The following is a 24,077-nucleotide window of genomic DNA, read 5'->3' as shown; positions in this document are numbered from 1 at the left end:
TGAATATCTTCGAGGTCTGCTCCTAGTTCCAGTTTTTTCTTTATAGAAAATGGTTCCGATGAACGATATCAATTATTATCGACGATCGATTCTTGTTTTTACCGATTGTGTTTTCGGATAAGTGCGAAGTCAGTGAAATTATATTCGCAGCTTCTATTACTATACCGTTGACGATATTGCGGGATATACGTGCGAAGAATATTTCTCGAGGATTATCGACATCGCGCCAAACTAATCTTGAGAATATTATTATTCCCCAGGAAACGTATTTCGCAGATTATTCTCTGGACGATGTTAATTCTCCTTCGGGAGCCCTTCACGGGACATAACAGCTGCGCGGAAAATCTTTGAAATACATGTTTCACATAACGATAGAACGTAACAAATATATCGAAGTGTATTAGAAAAGAATATTCTACAAAATGGGTGTATCTGAATTTCAAAACATCGATTCTTTAACATTTTCACATTCGCCGTGTACTTGTCCGAGCGAACATTTTGAGAAAATGGGAAAATAAGAATAGACTTTCCACTTTCAAAATTATTCGTTATCGATCGAATGATCCAAATTATGTTCCTCGGATGTTGTAAAAGATGTATAGTACCATAAAATGTGTTACGATGTCTGATAAGAATGACTCGTTGAAGCATAGTACATGTCATAAGCGATAGAAGATTGATCGGCAGTGAACGTGTTAATCTTCTTCACGATGGCCTTTGCATCGAGTCTTTCCTCCTTTGTTCAACGTTATCTTTCCTCGAGATCCCACAATATTTCGCGTCGATTATCCCGCAGATGCGCCACTTCGACGATTCTCAAGCGACAAGCTCGTGATTTTCGAACGGATATGAAGGTTGACCTATGGATGGCTGTTGAACTGATCGATGGCTCGATGAAGTTCGACTCGGCCGGGTTTTTTCCAGCGACGTTTTTCGCGAAATATCTTATGATCCAGTGATGAATGGACGACAACGATACAGACAGACAGAGAAAAAAAGATAGCTAAGAAAAGATAGATGAGTCGGACGTGAAGAGAGACGAATGGACTAGGACAAGGATGGGCTAGACTCTTAGAGTACGCAACCCTGTTCATTAATATTAGGACACTCGTAGAAAATAGGGTATAAATTTATAAAATTATCAGAGACTCATGAAAACTTCTAGTAATTTAGAAACTTGCGTTATAGATAATTAATACAGTCACAGTTATAAGAAAATGACGTGTGTACATACGTGTACTATGACGTCTTCGAAATCATAGTGCAATAAGTCGAGTGATGATTCTACATGAAAAAATAAGTCGAAGAAGAGGAATAACATTTTTTCGTTTAATACTTCGTTTTCGAGAAAAATGAGTTTGAAGATTCGTCGGGTAGGCGTGCGTTAATTGTAAGTTTCGAGTTATTCGACGTTTTTTTTTGCTCGTGTACTGCTTGTACTATGATTTCGGAGACACTTCGTATAAATAACGTAATATATGTATAATATCGTATTGTAATAAAAATGCCTGTTGATTCTGAATTTAAGAAATCTTCTTTTAATGCCTATTTTGGCTGGTAGATTGACCGTCCCTTTAAAAACTAGTTAATAACGTGTGGAATAGGAAGATTGAAGTAGTACACCCTATATCTAATTTGGAGTCCAAAAATAAAGATAGGGCGATATTATTGAAATTTTCAAGAAGTAGGTTAGACTATCTAGGTCAATCTTCGAGACTAGAGAAGTACATACGTAAATCTTTATTTTGGAAGGCAAATTTCCGACGCTAGGTAATTTAAATATTCAAAAATTCTTAACCTATTCGTCGTCAGTATCTAGAAGAGCAAATTTGTTCAAACATTCAATGATAATTTCGAAGAAGTTATCGCATATACTTGTGCTTGAGTCTGACTGTATAATAATCGTCGTGCTAATTTGAATCGATTATGAGGTTTGGAACGAGACCAGCAGGTGTTCTAATATTTATGAGCTGGGATGTACATATACATACATCACCGACAGAAAGTTTGGAAGCAGAGAATTGTTCTCAAAGTTGTACAAATTCCTTGAATTCAGTTCAATTTCTAATAAAATGCCAGATTTATTCGCACGAGAACGACTTACTTACAGAAGCAAAGAAAAGTTATGGAATCATGTACGAATTACTTCGAACTCGTCGTCATTCGATTATTTAGAAAACCACGTCGAAGGAATGTCGAGGGTTTCTAACATCTGTAGAAAACGTTATTTGTCTTAAGCAAAAAAAAACACGTTATATTTAAAAAATCTTTTACGACGATACTTCCAAACTTTGTATCGACAGTGTACAATAGAACATGCAATCTTAGAATTAAAAAAAGAGGGGGAAAAAAAAGAAACGATAGAGACAAGTATGCACGATTCGTGACGTAATCAATCACAATAACTTGTTCCCATTTCAATAAATATGTACCGACAATGACGGCCGTGGCCGCTGAAATATCACCGTTCTATCATGCTCAGCGACGATTAGAGAAGCTGGAGGCCGAAAGATTGAATCAGCTTTTGAAAAAAAAAAAAAAAAAAGAAGAAGAAGAAAGGAAAAAAGACCACTCTAGGACTTGCATGATGAAGTCGATTTTTATCGTTTCGTTTCATCGTCACCTTTAGACTCAACCGCGCGTGTTTGCGATGTTTAAGGAGCAGTTTGCAGGCTGACAGATGTTATCGAAAGCTTCCTCTTCGGAGTCGAAAGTCATTAAATCTTTGCACGCCTCACGCCCGGCCCTACGTACGAAACAGTCGTGTAGGAGTTTAGTCCGCGTTTCGTATTTACAAGGCATTAAAGCGGATTAAATAACGCGACTGTGTTATTTGTCTGCGATCGACGCCGGAGCAGAATGGAAGAACGCGACGTTGTACAAATCTGAGGAACGTAGATAGTATGAATATCGACGATGGAACATGCGCAGGGCATTCTTACGGACTGATTTTGCGAATGATCGTCGAGCGAATGGGTGGAATAAAAATTGCGAGAAGAATATCGGCGAGGTAAACGAAATTTGCGTGTAACCAATTCGTGGAACGGATAACATTTGCATATGTCCTTGAGAAGTGTTGGCGAAGCGAATCTGCAAGCGTTGGTGAGAATAATATTCGCGAAGAGTATTTACGAGAAAAATATGTATAATATTCGCGAGTTTAATATTCGTGAACGATATTCGTGAGAATAATATTGGCGAACAAGCGACTCGTGATGAAATATGCAAATTTCGTTTGAAAGAGATACTTACAAAATACGAGCGTAAGTAAAACTCCCAAATATTTGTAAAGCGCGGTATGTTGAAAATCAAAAGTCATCTCTCTGTACATCGTTCAATTTCGACTCCCAATATGCTTTTATATATTTTCTTCTAGCAACGATGTAAATATAGAGATAAGATAATAGTTAGAGACATAATAACGAATATGCTAACGATAGACAAGGTTATCGCGTGACCATTGGTTATCAATTTAAATTTTCTTAATTTTTCTTTCTTTCCCTCTTAACCGTGCTGCTTTCTTCGGATCATTTTACACCCGATCGTGTTCTTTATTCTTAATAAATTTCTCTTCGGCTTTATCCGTTGTAGAGTTTCTCTTGGGACATGACAAATCTGTTCTTGCTTGTTCAAGTAAGAACTAGAATGAAATAAAAATAGAATAAAAACAAGAATCGAAGGATTGCAGCAAGGTTAAACTATTTCTTAAAATCCCTTAAAATCTCTTACGTTGCTTATCTCAATTTCGTCGGCCGTAAAACGTCGATGTAACCCGCAAATGCAGAAGCAACACACGGCAGAACAGTGTACAATACGTATATGTTACCGTAAAAGTCGGAATACGGGAAGATATTAGGATTTACCCGAGAAACCTAACACTCACCGGTGTTCGAACATTTTTACGGTAACACGTACATCGCGAACATCACTAGAGCTGGAATAAAGACGATCGTTCGAAACTATCGCCACTGTCGTCTTCGTCGTCTAATCGAGCGCGATAGCCAAATGCAAATACGCTTTTCGATATTTCGAACTTGTTACCGACGAGATACAAGATCGACGGTGAGATAGGGTTGAGAAATCGGATGGACAAAATGACAGGTGCAGATCATGACGATTCCAAGTGTTCCGCAACGATTGCTCTGTCCAGGCTCTAGTAATCACGCAGCAAAAGGAGAAATTAAGACTGAGAAGAGAAAAAGAAAAGAAGTGAATATGGCGCGTAAAAGAGGAGTGATTAAAGGAGCTTCGACTTTTGACTTTCGACTTCGACTGCCTGCGTACGAAGGATCGTATTTTTCTTTTCTTTTTTTTCGGTGAGAAGTGGACCAACCATTTTCGTAAACGTAACTTTCGAGATTTCATAGAGTCGATGTTTTTAGAGATGAAGGATGAAAAGAATAGAATGAAGGGTTTAGGAAGATGGAACTTTGATTGATGGAATTCGTCTTTAAGATAATACAGCCCATTGAACAATATGTAGCTTCGAGTGTAAGTCGATTTTTCCAACTTTTCACGCATTGTGATAAAAGTGTCTTTTACGTGATATATTTCTATAGTAACATTTCGAAAGAAAACGTGGTTCTCCACGTAATCGATAAGGGTGTGTTTTACATGGAAGAGGCTGGGTTGACGCAATGCTGGTGAACCTTGAAACGCAACTCCGCATACGCACGCTTAACTTACATATTAGCCGAGCCGAATGATAACACTCCTGTTACTGAAACAAATTCACTCAGGACACGTTTAGCAAGGGGACTCACGGCAATCACCGATTCGAAGACACCAGACAATCCTCAACAGACATTCATCTGCAAGACCAAATATATCGTCCTTTCTGGGCCAATATTATCTCGACCGAATTGCATTTTGGATAGGAAAATTTAATTGACCAACTTATATAAAGAATAAAAATAAAATTCTCACGGAAAGAGGGAGTTAAGCGAAAAGAAAAAAGAGAGAAAAAGAGAGAGGGAGAGAGAGAGAGAGAAAGAGAAAAGAAAGAGAGAACTCATATAGAAAAATATGATAGGAGAATGGGGGATGGGTCAGGATTGACACGATCGCTCGCACGCATGATCGAAAGGAATAATAAAGAAAAAACGTGGAACAAGAAAGCAATCCACGGGTCGAGTCTATATGTTTTATGCATCGTCTCGTATATTTCTCATTATCCGTCGCGCCTCTTTTTTCTTGAGTTCTCTAGCAAAAAGATTCCAACAAGGCACAGACTTGGTTGCAACGACCAGCACAATCAAAAAATCGAACGTTCCGACAATCAAATATATATGTATATATACACGTATATATATATATATGAATGTACGTATATATCGTGTAGATAACTGAACCATATAACGTTCGTTATACGGATATACGCGTATATTCATACATGTATACATATGTATGAAATAGTAAATATATATATATATTCATATATATATATATATATATATATAGATATGTATATCAACATGACAGTCAACGACATCGAGAAAAATCAACGAGGTGCGACTGATAGCACACATCCAACTGTTAGCGCGGCTTATCCACCATGTATATATTTATATATGTATGTATTCTCGTTTGCGAAGCTGCCCCTCACATACGTATAAATATATACACATCACATGTAATACAAATACAAGTACAGACAAGTGCAAGTCTTACGGCATCATATACACGTGACGTTTAAATATTAATAGATATACACAATGTGTGGATATACAGATTGGTATATATAGGCCTTTTGTTTGAGATGATTGACTTAGATTGCACTCACCATGTTATAATCATCTATTTTGCTGATAGAGCGGAGAAAGATGTTGACGTTCACATTTGTCGGCCCATCTAACACGTCGACCGGAACAGAACAAAACAAATCGATTAATTAAAAAATCAGTTACCGTGGCACCGAGATTTACATGGATTTTTTATTTATTTATTTATTTATTTCTTATTCTTTTCTTTAATTCTTTGGCTTTAGCTCTTTTCGCTCGTTACTCGGCCGCTTCTTTCCGGCATAATTTTCCTTCCTTTTTGTTTCACTTTCGAAACAGCTGTATATATGAATGAAGAAGGAAATGGTTGTCTTTTGGATCATGACTAGGAGGAACTTTTCGTTTCACGTCGTTTTCTTTCGTTTTCAAAGGAAATTTTGAAATGGTTCGCGGTTCTCGGAATTTTGATCGATTTCGCTAAAAAAAAGATAGAGCATTTCTTTCTTTCTTTTTTTCCGTTTTTCTTAGCTACTTCTCTACGTGATACTTGCTTGCCTGTAAATCGTCGTTCCTCCAGTAATATAGGACAGGCGGATGACTATGAGATGTCATGGAGGTATGATTTGTACGCATGAGAACATCCAAGCTAGCTAATGTTCCACAATGAAATGTTTCACGATGCGAGCCTCGGCAATTGAATTGCAAAGTAAACGAGCGGTCGGATTAGTTTATGCGACGATTCGGCGCCGTTTCGCGCCGCTTGCTACGAATTATGGTGGCTTCCGTGTGTTCGATCCTCGAGATATCACAGCTCGACGAATGTTGCGAATTTTTAACACCTTCCCAAGCTTCTCCTTTTTTTTCCTCTTTTTTCTTTCAGCAATTTTTCTATTTGTTCCATATAATAGTCGTTCGAATCTCAAGAAACTTATTGATAGATAAAGGGAGGCTAAAGAGTTTGGAAAAATGATAAAAAATTCGCAAGTCACTAGTGTCCATTCTATATGAATGCTAATGGTTTCAATGGAATGATCGAGTGCACTTTGTTTTAGTTCGATCCCTCTTTTTAAATCGTTCACGCTTCTGTGCGAAAGAACGTTGACTCGTTTAACGTAGTCACGTCAACGATGTGGATCCTTCTTGAAAAGGTGGTCCCACTTTAGACTACAATATGTGAATTGGTCGAGTTAGTATATCGTTTAAATCTTTCGAACATATTTCTTTCTCCTGTAATAGAAATAGCAACAATTAAAATGACGATTTCTTTTTTTTTTTTTTACAGCTATCGAGTCTTACGCTACGAGTTAGGACGGTTTTCTTTTCGACGATAATTTAATTAGATCAAGTGTTGTACAATTTATTTTTACCATTTACGTAGTGATTGAAAGGAGCACTTTGAACGTTTCGTAAAAAACGTGTTCAGTTTAAAGCTGAATCACGATGAAGGATGAAAACGTACGATTACAGTCATATATTTTAAGACGAGGAGATGCCTGATTAGATGCAACGATAATCAAATAGGTAGCGAGTGAGGCATCCCAAAATTTGACAAAACAACCTCTATAAAAATAATATCGTTGAAGCTACACTATTTTCTATGACAGCGAAGAAACAAAAATTACGTTGGAGCTTGTAAGCGTCGTAACTTCTCTCAGCGACGATACGCAACTTGTTCGAAAGAGGATTAAACGAGAGTCGAAGTCGAAACAAAAGGGGGAAAAGATCTCTTGACAATGGATGATGGACTGAACGTCTCGTGAAGGTATTCGAACGTGTAACTCGTGAGGAATGAGATGAACGATGATATCGTTTCGTTTTTTAAGCAGCTTCCAGACGATGATAGCGAACGATTCTTGCCTCGTTTCTGTTTGCATGTTACACAGAGAAACGAAGGAGAACTATTGGAATCGTCGGAGATACCGCGTTTCTCGAAACCTGTTATTCCTTTTTTTCCTTCGAGAAATCTCGATCGAATGCATCCTTTGAGGAAAAGGATCTACGAAGAAGGATAAATAGAAAAGCTCGCATACATGTGTATATATACATAGAATGTTTGTTAAGCGTCGTACAAATTGAAAAACAAAGGAAACACGAAAAACATACAGAAAAAGAGATAGGAAAATATAATAAGACAAAGTATCTTGAAAAATATTCGAAAATTATTCGTTAGGCTAACGTTGAAGTTTCATCAAACTTCCAAAGATCTGCTTGTTCACGATGATGAACTCGTTATTGACAAAACGAGATCTCTGTTACGATTTCGTTTTATTAACTACAATTTCACGTAATTTTCCGTAGTCGTCGTCGTTTTTGCATCGAACAACTTTGAAGCTTTATAGACGCCATCACGCAGAAATCGATAGTTTTAATTAGAATTGTACCGAACGAACCGCTGATTTTCGACGATTTCTCGTTTTCCAAATGATTGAAAATTGCACACATCTGTACAACATGCTGTGCATGCCCCGCCATCGTTTAATCCCTTACTGCACTCTATTTTCTTCTTCTCCTTTATCTTTCTTTATTCTTTTCGTATTTTCTTTTTTTTTTACAAAATATTTTAAATATTTTCGTTCTAATTTACATTGAAGGACAGATCGACCGACGAACATACGCGTTCCTTGCTGCTACGTCGCTACTACCTCGAATGAGGAAATCGAATATGTCTCGAGTGAACCGAGGTTTAATAATTATTACCCTCTATCTCTGTAATATTAAACAAAAGTGGAATTACGAGAAAATTGCGTTGAAAGTTGATGAGAAATACGCGAAGCCACGGAATATGAAACGTTTGATAATTACGACTTCGGCATTAAACATATTTACAGTATCGATTGGCGATTAAATAATTTCTTCTACGTCCGTTAAACGAGACACAGATATATTAATCGACTGAAAATAATAAACGAAGCTTCGTAAATGCTACAAAATTCGTAAGATGGATGGAAAAATTGTTTACCTGTGCTATTTTACGGATAAGAAAAAAGGACAAAGAATTACTGCGTTCGTTAAATAGGTAGAATAAAATACGAAAGAAAGAGAATAAATAAAAAGAGCTAGTCTTTCTACGCAGACAAATCGAGAGAAAGAACACATGCGAGAAATAAAAAAGGGAATAACTCACCAGTTGAACGGATCTCGCAGTTTGAAGGAAAAGTATTCAGCTCTACTGCTATAGCACGTAGAAGACGAAATTCAGAGCAAAAACTACAAAATATCTGTCGAAACAATTACGATTATTTTAAAGAAAGTAAAATGTAGCTAAAAATTGTCCGATCTAATCGTGATAGCTGTAATTGTGGAAATTAAAAAAGCGGCGAAAGCCAGCTGAAAAGTATTTCGTTTAACATTCGAGAAACGCCTGGCGAGGAGCGAAATGTCTTACAAAATTCTACGAAAATTCCTCAAAATCCCATTCTGTGCACGCTAGTTTCGCCAGTTTATCGATTAACACCTTTAAGGGCTGATTTTTTCAAAGAATCCTAAAGATACGACAATTTTGTTTTTGCCCCTAAAAGAGTTAACGAATCACCAAACGGAAGCGAAACGTTTAAAAATATCTAAATATTGGGAATATTCTTTGAACTTTCTTTTAAGACAGATCTAAGACAGAAGAGATAGAAACGATATTAAAGGATATTTTTTGGAAATATCGTGGCGTTAATGTGAACGCCACCATTAACGTTTTTGTTGAAAGAAAATACCCCATATTATAGATAGCACCCACTTTCTTCTCTTTTTTTTTTTTATTTTTGCAATTTGCAGCAAATACAAAGCCGCGTTAGTGTGCGGGAAAACGAAGTATTCTTTTTAGCGGAACTCTGAATAAAAAAAACTATAGCAGCACGAAACACACCGAGTCTAGTTGACATTATGCAATAAGGGATTAAATAGAAAAATCGTTAACGGATGTTACTTGAAATATAATCGTATGTGCGATATAAAACAACAAAGGAGGATAATAATATAATAAAACGAGTAAGGAAACGGACAAGAAATTCGAACAGAGTGTATATATTCTTGATACTGCGTGTATATCGCGCCATTAGGCGAACGGCAATTTTGTCAGCATCTCAACGATTCACACGTGATACAATACTTGATAGGAAAAACAAAAAAAAAGAAAGAATAGAAAAACCAAAACAGAGAATGCGTATGTTAAAAAAACAACAAACTCCATTAAATCATCTACGACACAATAGCGTGTGAGCGACAGTATATATGGTGTATTCTTTTTTTTTTTTTTTTAATTACGAGCAGCACGACGCTATTTTAACGAATTATCTGGAATGAGATTCTGATACTTCGCCGAGAATTTTTAATATCTTTAATATTATTTATCGTTATCTAAAAATATTAAAAATATTAAAAAGGCGAGAGATACCGTATTTTTAGAATTCGTACCTTTCCCTCACGAGCGGAGAAAAATTTCTGGTCGTGCTATTCGTAACAGTTCGAGTTTTTCTTATGCATACAAAACATATGCTTGCTTAATATAACATACGAGATAATATAATAGTGGAATTAAAAAAGTTTATGATAGTGGGCCTTAAATACGCACGAGAGAGCCTGGTATAAAAGGGAGAGACAACACAAAGAGGTAAAGAGGAAACGTGTAACGTGTACGTGTGTTTCTTCTTTTTCGTTTTTCTTTCTCTTTCTAGATTTGTATTTATATATATATATATATTGCGAGACAAAGAGCAGCTTTATATATTATAAGAATACTACGTAGAGAATTAGCAGTGAAATACATGTGCATATGTATAATACGTTGGTTAATATGTATGTATTATCATACAAACACATAGTAAATGATATTCATTGCACGTCTAACTACTATTCTTTGGCCAACTATAATCGAAATCTTCTCGTCTTCTATACGTTCTAAACGTTCAAATGTCTATTCACATTCCTCGAGAGAAAGACTTTCAAGGGGTTTTCAACTATAAGACTGCGGAAACATCAGTGCCAGACCGTGCTATGGTATACTAGAAGGATCGAAAAATTTTGTCTATCATAAGTTACGCTTCGATCGTAGAAAGAACTTTTTTTTTGTTATGGTCGATCGACTAAGTATACTAGGAATCTCGTAGATTTGCCACCGATTTTGATAAACACGCGGGACACGAGACAAAGTTTTCTCTGTTCATATTTTTCGTACGAGTGCTTCTTCGGAAAAAGGAACCGATATACGTCAAGTTCGTTCTTACAATTGGAAGAAAAGTGAGTCTACTAATCGGAAATCGTGCGAATATTTGGAAAAAAACGACGAACAATTATATAACAACTCCATAGTTGCTGGGATAATCTAGCTAATCGGAGAACGACTTCTATGTGTATAATAGCATAATATATATATATCGATCTCTGTATTTATAATACATACAGATTGTACAGTCAACATTTAGTAGTACAACACTTAGTAGTATGTATATATAATATAATAGAGGTACGTGTAGGCGTGTGTTTGTGATTTTTTAGGGCATTTGATATTTTTTTTTTTTTTTATTTAACTTACCATCGTAACGTCATCTATTTTTGAGATACTTCGAACAAATATGTTGACGCGGACAACCGCGGGCCCATCTAACATAGCAAACAGAATAAATAAAATTAATCAATCGTTGAGTAATATCAGTCGCATCGAAGAGATGTAATGAAAAAAGAAAGAAACGCTTCTCGAGCTTTCTACGCTTTCTGCGCTTCCTGCAATCAAACGGGCAAACTTTTGGAAATTATATGTTCTTTTCGTCGTTAATTTATTATTAGTATTTCTCTGTACTTTATTTAATATTATTACGAATATTGCTTTTTCTTCGCTTTAAGAGATTAGATTTCTTCGAAAAGGTAGTGGTGAATCGTTGATTCGAGTGATTCGTATTATTTGATTTTTGAAAATCAGCAAACTATCTTTAAGTTTCTTATGGGTGGTTATACATATACATATCGTAGTAAAAAATGAACGATAACTTTGGGGGGAGAAACAGATCGAACTAATCAATCGTAAAGCAAACTAGTGGAAATACAGATTATTAACGAAAAGCATCAAAGAGAAGAAAAGAAGATAGATACTAAAAAAAAAAAAGAAGTGGAAAGAATGAGTTAAGGAACCATTTACTTGATGAATATAACATATAAGTATATCGAGAGTCTAAGAATTTTACAAGCGTTTATAAGAACTTTTCATTCGTGTATACACAGTGTTCAAGTTATTAGCTCCGAGCGTTATTTTTTTTTTTTTTTTGTGAGAAAAATAAAAGAAGACAATCATTGATTTATAAATAAATAAAAGGAGACTTATTATTGTATGTGTTTCTCACAAAGAAATGCTGACAATTAATAACGTGAACATCTTGTATATTATTTACGGATCCTTAAGAACATGGTTTTACCATTTAAAAAAACGAAGCAGTAGCAGAATTGCCGTACTTAATTTTCAAGTTCAGTGGATCGAGAATAGCTGCAGGAAATTATAGTTTCCTCCTGGTTTGGATCTTCGTATATATTGAACAAGCATACGTGTAATATTGCCGTCTTCCTTATTAATTTCGTGTACATAATTTTTGGTAACAAGATAAAGTAACTTCTCGCGCGTACAAGCGTTAAATGAAGAAGAGACCGATTAGTTTTTCGCTTCTATTCGCAAATATTCTTGACAAATATTCTTTGACAAATATTTGAACGACTAAAGCTTGTAAATGAAATCTGAATTCACAGAAAATCTCAATTATTTCGCGTAACTGATGAACATTCTCAATAAATATCTAGGAAATATTACGACTTTGTATTGTTTTTGTTTGTTTGTTTGTTTTTTCTTTGTTTTGTTGTTGTATTTGTATTGTTTCGTGTAATACGTGGATATTTTTGTGAGACAATTTGAAAAACTGAATTACGTTAGATGCTTCTGATATAACTGAGTGTTCTCTGCATTGTTATATCGTGGGCAATCTCAACAAGTTGTTTAAGAGTTAATTTGTTGGTTGGACGAGCCAGGCGTATCGTCCTGAGCCATACAGAGTGTTTGCGTAACATTCCGCCCTACATGAACCAGGACAAGACGTCGGACACGTTGTTCCTGTAGTCAGTGTCGAGCATTCACTAATCCTTAATTTACATAATTTGCGTCAATGCTACTATTCTCAGATTAAGAAAGCATTAAGAAAAAAAAGGATGAAACAAATAAATGCATCTTACTCGATCTTGCATTTTAAAGCGAAACGCAGAGCTACTAAAATGATTCTTCAAATCTTCGAATGTTTCTTTCGAATTTTGAAAATCATTCTATAGCGCGCGTGTAAGAAGCGGCTTAGCCCTGTATTTAGCAATATGGAAATTCGACAGGAGGTTTACGTGAGCATAAAAGACTCTCGTGTTCCGGTATCGAAAATTTGAAACAAACTCTGTACATTACTTCTGGATAGCTTTCTCTTCTGAATCGTTGTCTCTATCGAATGCATTTTGTAAAACAGAGATCGTCGACACAGTGAATGAATAAATCTTTTTGACTCACTTTCCACGTACTGTTACTTTCATTAAATTTCAATACTTTGGTTGAATGCGTTATAGTCCTGTGTCTTTACACGTGTACATTCTATTGATTAATTTTTCTATCGTTGAATCTCGATCATAGTCCAGACAGACTATGATAAATTTCAAATTACAATCCTTCTCCGATTTCTCAATATCCTGACGCAGGTTGCAACTCGCGCGAAATGCATGCAGAAAATTCGCAGAACGTCGCAACCTCGTCTCAAGTACATCCGGACGCGTCTACGGTTCGTTACGAAGCTACGTGAAACGTGTGATTTCGCCTATCGTAGAACCACTTGTCAGGACCGCCTCTGATCGGAAAATAATTCACGAATCACGCATAATTGTATCGATCCTCTGTGTGTACTCACATCGTGTGACACGTTGAAAAGGTAGAACAAGTAAAACCGGACGTATCTGATCGTTCGTGAACGCAATTAAACGTAGCAAAACGTAATTACTAAGTCATCAAGCACTATGAGGAACTACGAAAAACGGGGATGAAAAAGTTGGAGGGAACCTATGAGACCAAACACTCTGCCAATATAATCCTTTTCCATTTCTTTTCTCTTATCTTTCCCTCTCTCTCTCTCTCTCTCTCTTTCTCTCTCTCTCTCCTCTCGTTTCTCTTTTCTCGCTTTCCTATCCCTCTCCTCCTTTATCTTTCCGTTTCGTCTCTTTTTCTCCCTTCACCTTTCATTTTTCTCTCTTCGTCTCTCCCTCTGCAACAACGTCTGTGCTCCTATGTATAGCGTATAAATTGTGTATGTACATACGTGAACATCGAAGCTAGAATGCCACATGCCTGTATCTATGCTAGAGATGCTAATTGGTTTTGTGTGTGATCAGTCATTCTAAATTAAAGGGGAGAATCAATATTGTACACAGATGAAAAATAAAGGCAACAGATATTGATTAATATGTATATCTGGCTGTGTCAGAGAACGGGTGTGAGGGGGAGGCGGCAGGTGATAATCAACAAAGTGATAGACGAGATCGATGGGAGCAGACAAGACTTTTAATCAGAATCTATGAAGGGGTCTATGGCGAGCGTCGCGCGACAGTGCTCCCAGATCGAAGAATTTATTTCGGGAAGGACACCCTCCGTGCCTAGAATCGTATATTTGTATGATTGATAATGGTGAAAATTCCTTCGTGGCCATTTGCCGAATACTTGTGAACAACTATTTTTAAATAGAATTATTCGATCGAAAATGAAATATCGTTGATGGAGATAATGTCTTGTACCGTCACGCTGGTACTGGTAAGAAATATTTTATTGGTTTTGGCTTCGCTCGCTTAATTTCGTTTATTGAAAGTTCTAGCCAAAACCTGGTCGCCAACGATTATCAACATTTACGTACGGCGATACAAGACGTAAGCTCGGCCAACAACGTTTCGTTAAAGATTGAGTAATTCTGTGGCAGGAATGTCTATTCGTGTACACACGGTAAGGTAAATTACATCAAGGCTAGGCGATTCTTTAAATATTTAAAATGACTGAATTTCCGGACAATGTTCGTACGTATGACTGTAACCACAGAGCATCAGGAAAGATTGTTGTCCCAATTATTACAGAAAGAGAAAGAAAGATCTTTCCTAATGTTCCGATTAATGCAAACTTCCTTTTGCGATCGATTAGACGTAATGCGATTCTAGCAGGAGGGTAAACCCGACAGAGGTCTCGTGCGAATTTCTAACGACTGTTCCTTCGTACCATTAGCAATTCGTATATCGTACTGGAATCTTATTCATTGGCGTATATAAATGGAAGATTTCCACACGACTGTAGAATTCGATTCCAATCGAAATTTCATCGAGCGAATTTACCATTTCAATTCGAATAGGTCGTACGATAGAATTTTCACATCATTCTCTATGAAATTAAAAAGATTTCCTCTATTCGAATTGTAATGAGTTGCATGAAAAGCTTATCGGATGATGATTCTTCGTTTCGAATTTCATTTGTTTCAATCGAAACAAATTTTCGCATAATTCTCTGTCGAATTAAAAGATTCTATTCGTATTAAGATATTCTATTGGAGTCGTAAGAAATCGCACGCAAGATCAACAATTAGGATTCCTTATCGGATTTTCTCTGTCCGATTAACACGCAATTCCCAGAAAAATTCTTATAAAATCTGGCATCACTGGCAAGAAACGGATAGTGTAGACATAATAATGAATGGTAACGGAGAAGGGACAAGATGCTGGCCTGCTGCCATTGTTATGGTCGCCGTTCGCGTAAATGCTGAAGCCTTGTTCAACAATCTTTTCTTCTTTTCTTTTGTACGTTCTTTACTTTTTTCTTTTCTTTTCTTTTCTTCCTTTTTTTGGGTTCTCGTTTTGCTTCTGAAATTGATTATCGAGACTCTAAGACCTACATTGCGCCTACTTTTAATCATTGCAAGCAACAGAAAAATAAGGAAACAGTACCCGCCAAGAGAGAAATGGCATTGCACCGCGTTGTAAAGAGTTTTGGATTGGTTTAATGTATACTTACCATCTTGATGTCACTAATTGTCGCAATGCTTCGCACAAACAGGTTTACCCGGACAATGGCCGGCCCATCTAAGGGCAAAAACAATAGAGCCCCCTTTTAGTCAGTCAATTTTTTTTTCGTGTCTTACAATACTCTACTGGAATAGTTTTGTCTTTTTATTTGTTTCGTTTTTTTTTGTGATTTACTTTCGTTTACCAAAAATTTGTTCATTTCCTTGAGTATTCTTTTCGTTTCTCTTTTTTTCCAAATTCCCTACGAGTGGCCGTGTTACTTTCTTTCGTAAGGGCTGTCGAGGTAAAGGGGACAGAGTAGGGGGAAAATTAGACGAAAATCCTCAATCGTTTTTTCGAACCATCTCCTCGTGTAGACTTCATGTAAGTTGTCCTAATCGCTGTCGATAATCGTCTAGATATCGGACAGATTAAAGATTTCTTTAATCCTGGGATTGTAGTCATTTCGTATGTGCCATACATTGTGGCTAGATACACACATATACGGGAACGTTGTACCAAAGTAGGCTTGTTTCATTTTTATCGAGAATTCGGATGTGCTTGTGTAACAAGTAGAAAAAGTACACGGTGTGTAGGTCTCTACTACGGATTAGGGGATTAAATGTCTAGAACGTTCGGAAGCTACGGGCAAAGTGCTGTGACACAGATACCGAAACAGATTTGGTAATCGGACTCTCACGTTAAGAATAGATCTTCATGTATACAGGCTGTTTCATGAGATTTCCAAAGAAATTTCAATGGTATTTACTTAGAGAAATATTATCAAAGTTCTTGCAATATCAGCAGCAATATCGTAAAACTATTATATTATTAAGATAACGAAGGCTGATTGTCAAAATAAAAGTCCATCGCTCTTACATTGGGTGTAGTAAAAGTACGATTGTTTAACGTCCACCGTGCATTCTCGATGATTTATAATTGAAAGAAATTATAAATTTTCCTTAAAAAGTCCATACGTTTGAAGGTATTTTATTATATATTGTTTCGCAATGGTAAACATTTATCTGCTAGAATTATCGAAATTTTATTCACGCTACATGAAACATCCTGCCAGTACATGTAACTACGATAAATTATAAACGTGTAATTATCTGCCCCAATTTACTTGGAACCTTTTATCTACTTAGACGCATTAACTGTTTTGTCTATCCCTCGTGTTTAATTACATAACTGTATCAGCATATACACGGAACGAACTCCGCTGTTAAAACATTTCGTTTATTCTTTTGGATTAATTGTTTCGTCGTAAGTTACTCGATCCATCGTAAGAATATAGATAGAACTGCTATCTTACCTTCGCTTGCCATTTGAGTAAACCCGATAAACTGTTCCCATTTCGTTCTGTTTTCCTTTGCTCGAATACGGTACAAGAAGCAATCGTGTAACAATGATTAACAAGCAGACGGTTGTGTTTCTCAGTCATAGCTACCAGCTGGAACGAAATCTTTCCCTGTTTCTAATTAGAAACTCGTCTGTGGCTGTAAATTGGTGTGGCCGCAAAAAGAAAAAAAAAAAGAAAAGAGAAAAAGAAAGAGAAACAGGAAAAAAGGGAAAACCGCTGCTCTCTAAATATGCTGTCTGATGGTAAAGAGAAAAGAAAGAGCAACGAGTACATCTGGAAATGGTAGAGAAAGAAGAAAAAAAAAAAAGAAACCCTCGTGACACAACATGAACCTCGAGGCGGTACGAAGTCGACTATAATTATCGACGATATACTATACTTTCTCTGACCTATCGAACAATAGGAATTCGCGGTCCAATTTTCCGAGGCGTTCAATGCCATTGTCTGAAATTCTACACGGTGTTTTGTACAGAGCAGACAGTTACGCGAGATGGAATATGTTCCGGGCGCATAATTAGGACTAATCGAACTTAGCTCGCAACGTGATTCGCTGGTAGGAATTTAGAACGTTGGAAATTCCAGCGAGGAAGAAAATTGCGGCTAATAGAGAGACTGTGAAGAGTAATCGAAAAATTTCCCACAACCTGGATACCGATACCTGTTAACCCTATTACGTCAATTTTTGTCCAATTGTAGTTTTCTATCGTCGAACGACTATTTAATTTCGAGGAAAATATGAAAGAATCGTCGTTGTGTTTCTCGTTTCGGTTTCGAAGCGTTTAAAATTTGTATTCTTTTATTTTGCTGAAACGAGAGATAAAAATTCGTATATCATAGTAGGATCGTAATTTCATTCTCATAAAGTAATCGTATGAAATAAAGTGTTATTCTCGTCAGACTGTAGAATATTTATGCCAAATATTTGTGCGAATCGCTTGTTTCTCTGGATAGAAATATTGCAGAGATACGTTCTTAGGCTGTTACGTAATTTGGAAATGGAAGGGTTGACAAGTATCTGCTTCAATTAAATTAAATAAATCCGTAAAGATTTGCTACGAATAAAACAAAAGAATCACGCAGGATGCTATTCAATAATCGTAGATTTTAACGAATCAGTCAAAATTTCAACTAACCTTAGAAAAAAAGTTATGTTCAAGGAGAGTAGGACAACTTTCATTAGTTTGACGTAGTCAAAGTTTGTACCAGTATTAAAATGATTAAAAGCTTCACTGCAACTGAAAGGACAAATTTCTTTAGCAGGAAACTCATAGTAGAATTTGTAGAAGTATTAAAAAGATAAAAAGGAAACTAAAATGGAAAGTAATGATAAAGACACAACAAGCGACTCTTTTTCAGATACTATCATGTATGCATGTCATGTATACATATGAATAGAGGTATCTTGTCTACATTTCCATCCACTTCATTCGCATAAGAAAGACAAAATATAAACAGAAAAAAATATGTAAATAATAAACCTTCGCTTGCTCAAGTGTCATCATCCCTTTTTTCCTAGCAAGGCAGCATCATCCCCCTGCCCATCTCTCCTCTTCACCTTCACTCCATCATCATCTCCATTTTTAATATCTTCACGATATGGAAATTTGGCAGATTACCACCGTACACTACTTTGCATTCAAATTTCTTTGGAAAAAAAAAATAAATGAATATATAAACATATTGATCTCCTGTCTTGTTCTGTCAGATAAGCGAAAGGCTACGTGAAATACGTCATGCTGCGACTGCCATCTTACACAGAAGCAAAATTGATCCCTGTGTTCTCCTCACGTTGTTTCTTTAACGTGACTTGTACATTTTCAACAAATCCTGGTGTAGATATTTTATTTATCGTTATCAAAAGTTTCACCATTTTAAATTACCGCTTTTGAAATATTGTGTTGAAATTTTGACGAGTATTCTTATTTTCCAGAAATATACTAAGACAATGTCAGCGCTATAGACATAGCGTTTTAATATTACTAGTTAGGAAAGTATACATTTTAGTCTAATAAACGTATCGTCGTTTCTCTTTTACTCTTAAGGAACAAAGCCCGAGTCCTTCGGTTTTAGATGTCAAGAATTTTCCAGTAAGAAATTGTAACAAATATTTAATAATAATTATTAAACATTGTTACATAAAAAGTGAAATAGAAACGAATGTAAATCAATTAGACCAAAAATGTATCTTCTATTCCTCTGTACTTTCCTAATCTGTGATTTTCAAACACTCTGTATTGAGAATACGAGTATCAGTATCTGAAAATATACTCTTCATGAAATTACTTACAACGATTATCAAAACGATCTTCCAAAGGGATAAAGTACATGAAAGTATCTCGAATGTTACCAATAGAAATCTAAATTTTCGTTCTTATTTTCTGACATACGCGGGTGTCCTACCAGCTATGTTTACCTAAAACGTTTTCCTTATTTCAAATAATACATGAATATATTACTTGTGAGAGTTATAAGATTGAAGAAGAAATATGCTGACGGCAATCGTTTCTTTACAGATGACGTAAAGCGGATCCAGAGAACAATCTTGATTTTTTAAATGCAATAGTAACAGTATCACATGTGTGTGTTCCCATAGAAAATGCGACAGATTTTAAAAAGCAAACTCTCAAAAGAAGACTGCTAACAACTCCAGTATCTTCGTTCGTCTCATTATTTGAAAATTCTGAAAGCATTCATCCTACGCTACATTCGTCCCAGAATTCATATAAAATTTATTTTAAGAAAGAAAATTGACCTTCGGATTTATAAAAAAGGAAAAGCCAATTGCCACTGATATCATGTATTTTGTTTGATCATATAACTTTGAAACATGGCATGTTCCCCTATTATTTGAAGCAATGTAGATATTAAATTAACGAGGTTGTTAACTCATCAAGAATAAAATAGATCACTTATGCCAATTATTTCAGGAATTTCATTGCTCTATTACAAGAAGATGTTCCTAGAAGCTTGATAGTATTTCCACATGTGCATTCTCTATTACATAGAAGCCAGTGTCCGTATGTGTATGAACACGATTCGTTTACGTGATCTGGTACTCGCTGTCACGGAATGACAGCGGATCGTGTGCCAGTTCGTCGTTGACCATTGCTACCGGTATCGATTCCAACAAAAGTCGTGTTCGTGGACGCATTTTGTTTCCCCGATCCGCTGCAAAACTCGTCACGCCTGCAATTTGTCGGCACATTGCCAACGGGGATGTTACCTCGAATACAGTAGCTTGTTCCTCTTTGACACGTTTACTTCTTAAAACGTTTTACGTGCTTCGCCGGGTGTAAAGCCTATAACAACCCCCATGAATACGTGTCCTCGGCTGCGAATACGTTTTCATTCGATCTTTCATTCGATCTTTCCCTCTTTTTCATATCGTTGTATATATATATATATATATATATTATCTATTTTTTTCTTTGAGTAGTGACAACTATGCCTGTTAGTAAGAATTGTGCAAATCAACGGCAGGTTGTAGTTAAACACGAAATTTTACGGAATCGAGCTCTGTCCGAGGCATATCGTTGGTTTGTTAGACGAGTGACACAGCTAATTGGGAGAAAAATAAACCGTTTGAAACGGTTGAGATGAACAGTTTCAAGTAGAAAATGATTAATTTACGAGAAAAGCCAATTACTTTGCAATGAAAACATTTATCAGCCTCCAGTAAAGTAATATTTATCTATATCGCTCACTGAAGAAAGGATTAAAAGCTTATTTTATGAAATATGATATCCTTGTTAAATGGTATATTGATCGGATAATTGTGGCACTTCCATTCTAGTAAATAGTTCAATTTTACAATTAATTCTCACGGATAGGAATCTCAAATGCGTCGCTCTACTGGCAAACCGACAACATCGCTTTAGATTATTCAGAATCGCTAACAAGTGCCTCACAGTGCAGCTCGAGTATTGATTAGTTTGAAAAATTCTCTCTCTCTATATATATGTGTGTGTGTGTATGTATATATATATATATATATATGTCGGGTTTACGCATTGTCGATAAGCAATAGAGAAGACATTGGCTAGTGCAGATACGATTATTATAGAATTGGACAAGTAACCGTGGTAATTAGATACTCGAGAAACTAATGATAATGATCCTAGGTTCGATAACGAATCCGCGGTCGACGGGGTGATGGATGAACGTGCCTACAAAATCTAAGTCGGACTCTTTGTTAAAACGGGGAATATCCACCGAGCGTACAGACGCTAAGTAAGTCGCTAATACGATCTCGCGAGAGAATGACTTTTCGTCGCGATGATGCTGCAGAGGAAAACTATGATGGGGTGTGTCTAAGGACACGAGATCATCGGATTCGTCGAGGATAGTCTTCGTTCAGAAAGTAAGGGAAATAATTAACGTTGCTGCTAATTGGTCAATCTCCATATCGGTGGTTAGAAAAGATACTAGCCGCCCTCGAGGGAAAGTTGCTAGTGGGAGACGCCGTTCGTTGAAAGAAATAGATCTCCCCTATCTTCCCGTAGTTGGGACAAAGACTGTTTATCTGTTTGAAGGACTTTAGATAACTAGATCTTAGTGTTTATAACGGCCCTCGGGCTAGCTGATCACGTACTGTGGAGACACATCGACATCTGGCAATCATCTTACTCGAAGAATAGGAACTGCGTGTGGCGAGCCACGGGACAGTGACCGTTGGAATGTTTACTGTCGCGTGTCGCCAGAGATATTTCTTTTAAGGAGAGCTATAGAATTACTTCATACCTTTGTTAGGCAAAGCGTTCATCCCGTGACCGCGGCTACGTTCGGCGACTGGCTATCGCCTCGAGCCCAAGCTCATTATCACAAATCTTGAACAAATACAATCGGATCGAAAGACGACAATTGTTTAATTACGCCTATGATAGAATCTAGATTACGGTGTTAAGGGATTTTCCCGGGGTTCCAAGGGGAAGGCTCCGATGTCCTTTCATCCCCGACATATATATATATATATATATACATAGGAATATATATATACATAGGAAACGAGAACTAAATGAAACTTTAGTTTGAGGAAAGAAATTAACATTGAGATTGCACAAATTTAGAATATGCAGAATTTTGAAGGCGTCTCGATAAAAAAAATGTTTCACAAAAATAATAAGATTCATATACATTATAATTCGAAACTCTCTGTTCGCTAGTTCTATTAAAGAAACAGAGTATCTATTAAAGTAATATACGCGTTGGAATATACGTAAGAATGTTTCAAACACTTGTTCTAACTTTTCAAATCATTTGCAAGTTGCTCTACAAAAACATGGACTATTTAATGACGACTAGAATAGCGCATTAATTAATCCGTGATTTCGTTGAAAAAATATCAGCTAGATGACCAGTTGCAGGACTCTTGATCTGATCAGAGTATCATAGAATTTCATTTAGAGCTGTTGTAAGCGGTACAGTTGACAAAACGAATTACCCTTTCATCCGAGGCTTATTCAAGCTAAACTTTTAGGCTTCATTGTCTTCTTAATCGTATCCGACTTCTTTATGACAATGTTGGTATAATTGGTCGATTTTTCTCTTTTTTTCTTTTGGTAAGGAAGACTGGAAGGAATAATGGACGTAAAAAAAGAACATTCATATATTCACCTGTTCCATTTTCTCCACTGGGCCGGATACGCGCGTCGTACCGTCCTGGTCCTAGAATGTCGTCTAACACTTCCTTCTCCTTTTCCCGGAAATTCACCACCTTTTTCTGCGTCTGCGCACATCTGCAATCATAACAAGAAATATATAAATAACATCTTTTTTACATTCTATCGTCTTGCTACTTGTTTTGAATTCCTTTGTTCTTCTAGACATCAAATTAATCTATAACTTATACGTAGAATGCCCATTTTGATGCGTCTTTTATACTTTTATGAACATAATTAAAGAAGCGGAATGTAAATAGAAATTTTCTTCGTGTATTATACTCTACTTTGATTATCTTGTATATTTTATATAATATATCTGAGGTGGATTAAACGTGTAGGTGTATTTAATAATGCAACGAGTGGATGAAATTGTAATAGTTGGTTATATTAAAATCAGTGTAAGCACAAGTACAGAGTACAAGTACAAGTAGAGATCGCAGAAAGGATAACAATTCAACTATGTTCTAGGGAACACGTTCATATATATGTATTGACGGACTTATTACAAGAAGTTCAAAGTTATATTTGTTATGTAACTCCAGTTGAAGATTACCCGTAATCTTAATAGCAATCTGTCTGGAGCTCGTTTGCCTTTAGACCTTGGTACAACTTGGTACAATAATATGAGTCTCTCCAGATTCGAATTTTCTGTTGGCTCATGCATTGTGTGCATTCTTATACCTTCAAATTTCCCACAAGTGCTTAAAACTCTACAATCTATTTATATATGAAAACTTGAAATTTATAATTATAAATTGTAGTATTGACTGATCTATTCAGAATTTTGTTTATTTCTCTAGACACCAAATTGATGCAAAATCTATATTTCAACTCTTGGAAGTAACAGATTTAATTGATTGCATAACCTTATCTTCATTCAGACTTCTATTGTTTTTCTGGCCCTCGAATTGATAATAAAATTTAAATTTGAGTAGCTGGAATTTGTCATTAAAAGTTGAAAATTTGATTCTGATCGCGAATAGCTTAAACGTTGCTCGCTGGAACTTCCTGCATAATAATTTATTAACCAATAATATTATTAAATTAACGGATTACAGTTATTTTTCCAAAGTATTTAGTTTGTTTATTAAATGCAAGATATCGATTCCTGCGATTAGAAGCTTGAATGGTAAAGAATGGATGAGAAACGTACCTTGATAGATGTAGCAAGAATGTTAGTAACACCAATAACTTCAATACTCCAGGCCACATTGCGGCAGCCTGTAATGCAGAAATAAATCATTGTTTAATGCTACAAGAGAATTTAATTCGTTAATGAAAGTCGACGTTTATGTTTTTATTCGTGAT

The 24,077-nt window shown here is 36.1% G+C and overlaps 2 protein-coding genes across 11 annotated transcripts in view; one reads left to right on the top strand and one right to left on the bottom strand.

The window, feature by feature from the left end:
* Window positions 1-24,077, top strand: part of drk (growth factor receptor-bound protein 2 drk) — a 155,987-nt gene that overhangs the window by 23,653 nt on the left and 108,257 nt on the right. The gene's annotated exons all lie outside the window — the stretch shown is intronic.
* Window positions 1-24,077, bottom strand: part of GluClalpha (glycine receptor alpha 1) — a 37,141-nt gene that overhangs the window by 9,724 nt on the left and 3,340 nt on the right. For 3 of the 10 annotated variants that reach the window (XM_069127753.1, XM_069127757.1, XM_069127756.1), the window contains exons 2-4: window positions 23,923-23,990; window positions 22,723-22,844; window positions 11,242-11,309 (exon numbers count right to left, since the gene is read on the bottom strand). In XM_069127753.1, the coding sequence (XP_068983854.1) occupies window positions 11,242-11,309; window positions 22,723-22,844; window positions 23,923-23,981 (249 nt within the window). In that variant the 5' untranslated portion in view covers window positions 23,982-23,990. Of the gene's footprint in view, window positions 1-5,782; window positions 5,851-11,241; window positions 11,312-15,756; window positions 15,827-22,722; window positions 22,845-23,922; window positions 23,991-24,077 lie in introns of those variants that run through there. The other 7 variants (XM_069127755.1, XM_069127759.1, XM_069127754.1 and 4 more) reach the window with 5 other exon arrangements.

This window comes from Bombus flavifrons, chromosome 14 (assembly GCF_040668555.2).
Source record: "Bombus flavifrons isolate JBK064 chromosome 14, iyBomFlav1_principal, whole genome shotgun sequence".
Lineage (NCBI taxonomy): Eukaryota > Metazoa > Arthropoda > Insecta > Hymenoptera > Apidae > Bombus > Bombus flavifrons.
The sequence above is the reverse complement of the archived record's forward strand: the minus strand, read 5'-3'. Positions and strand labels throughout refer to the sequence as shown.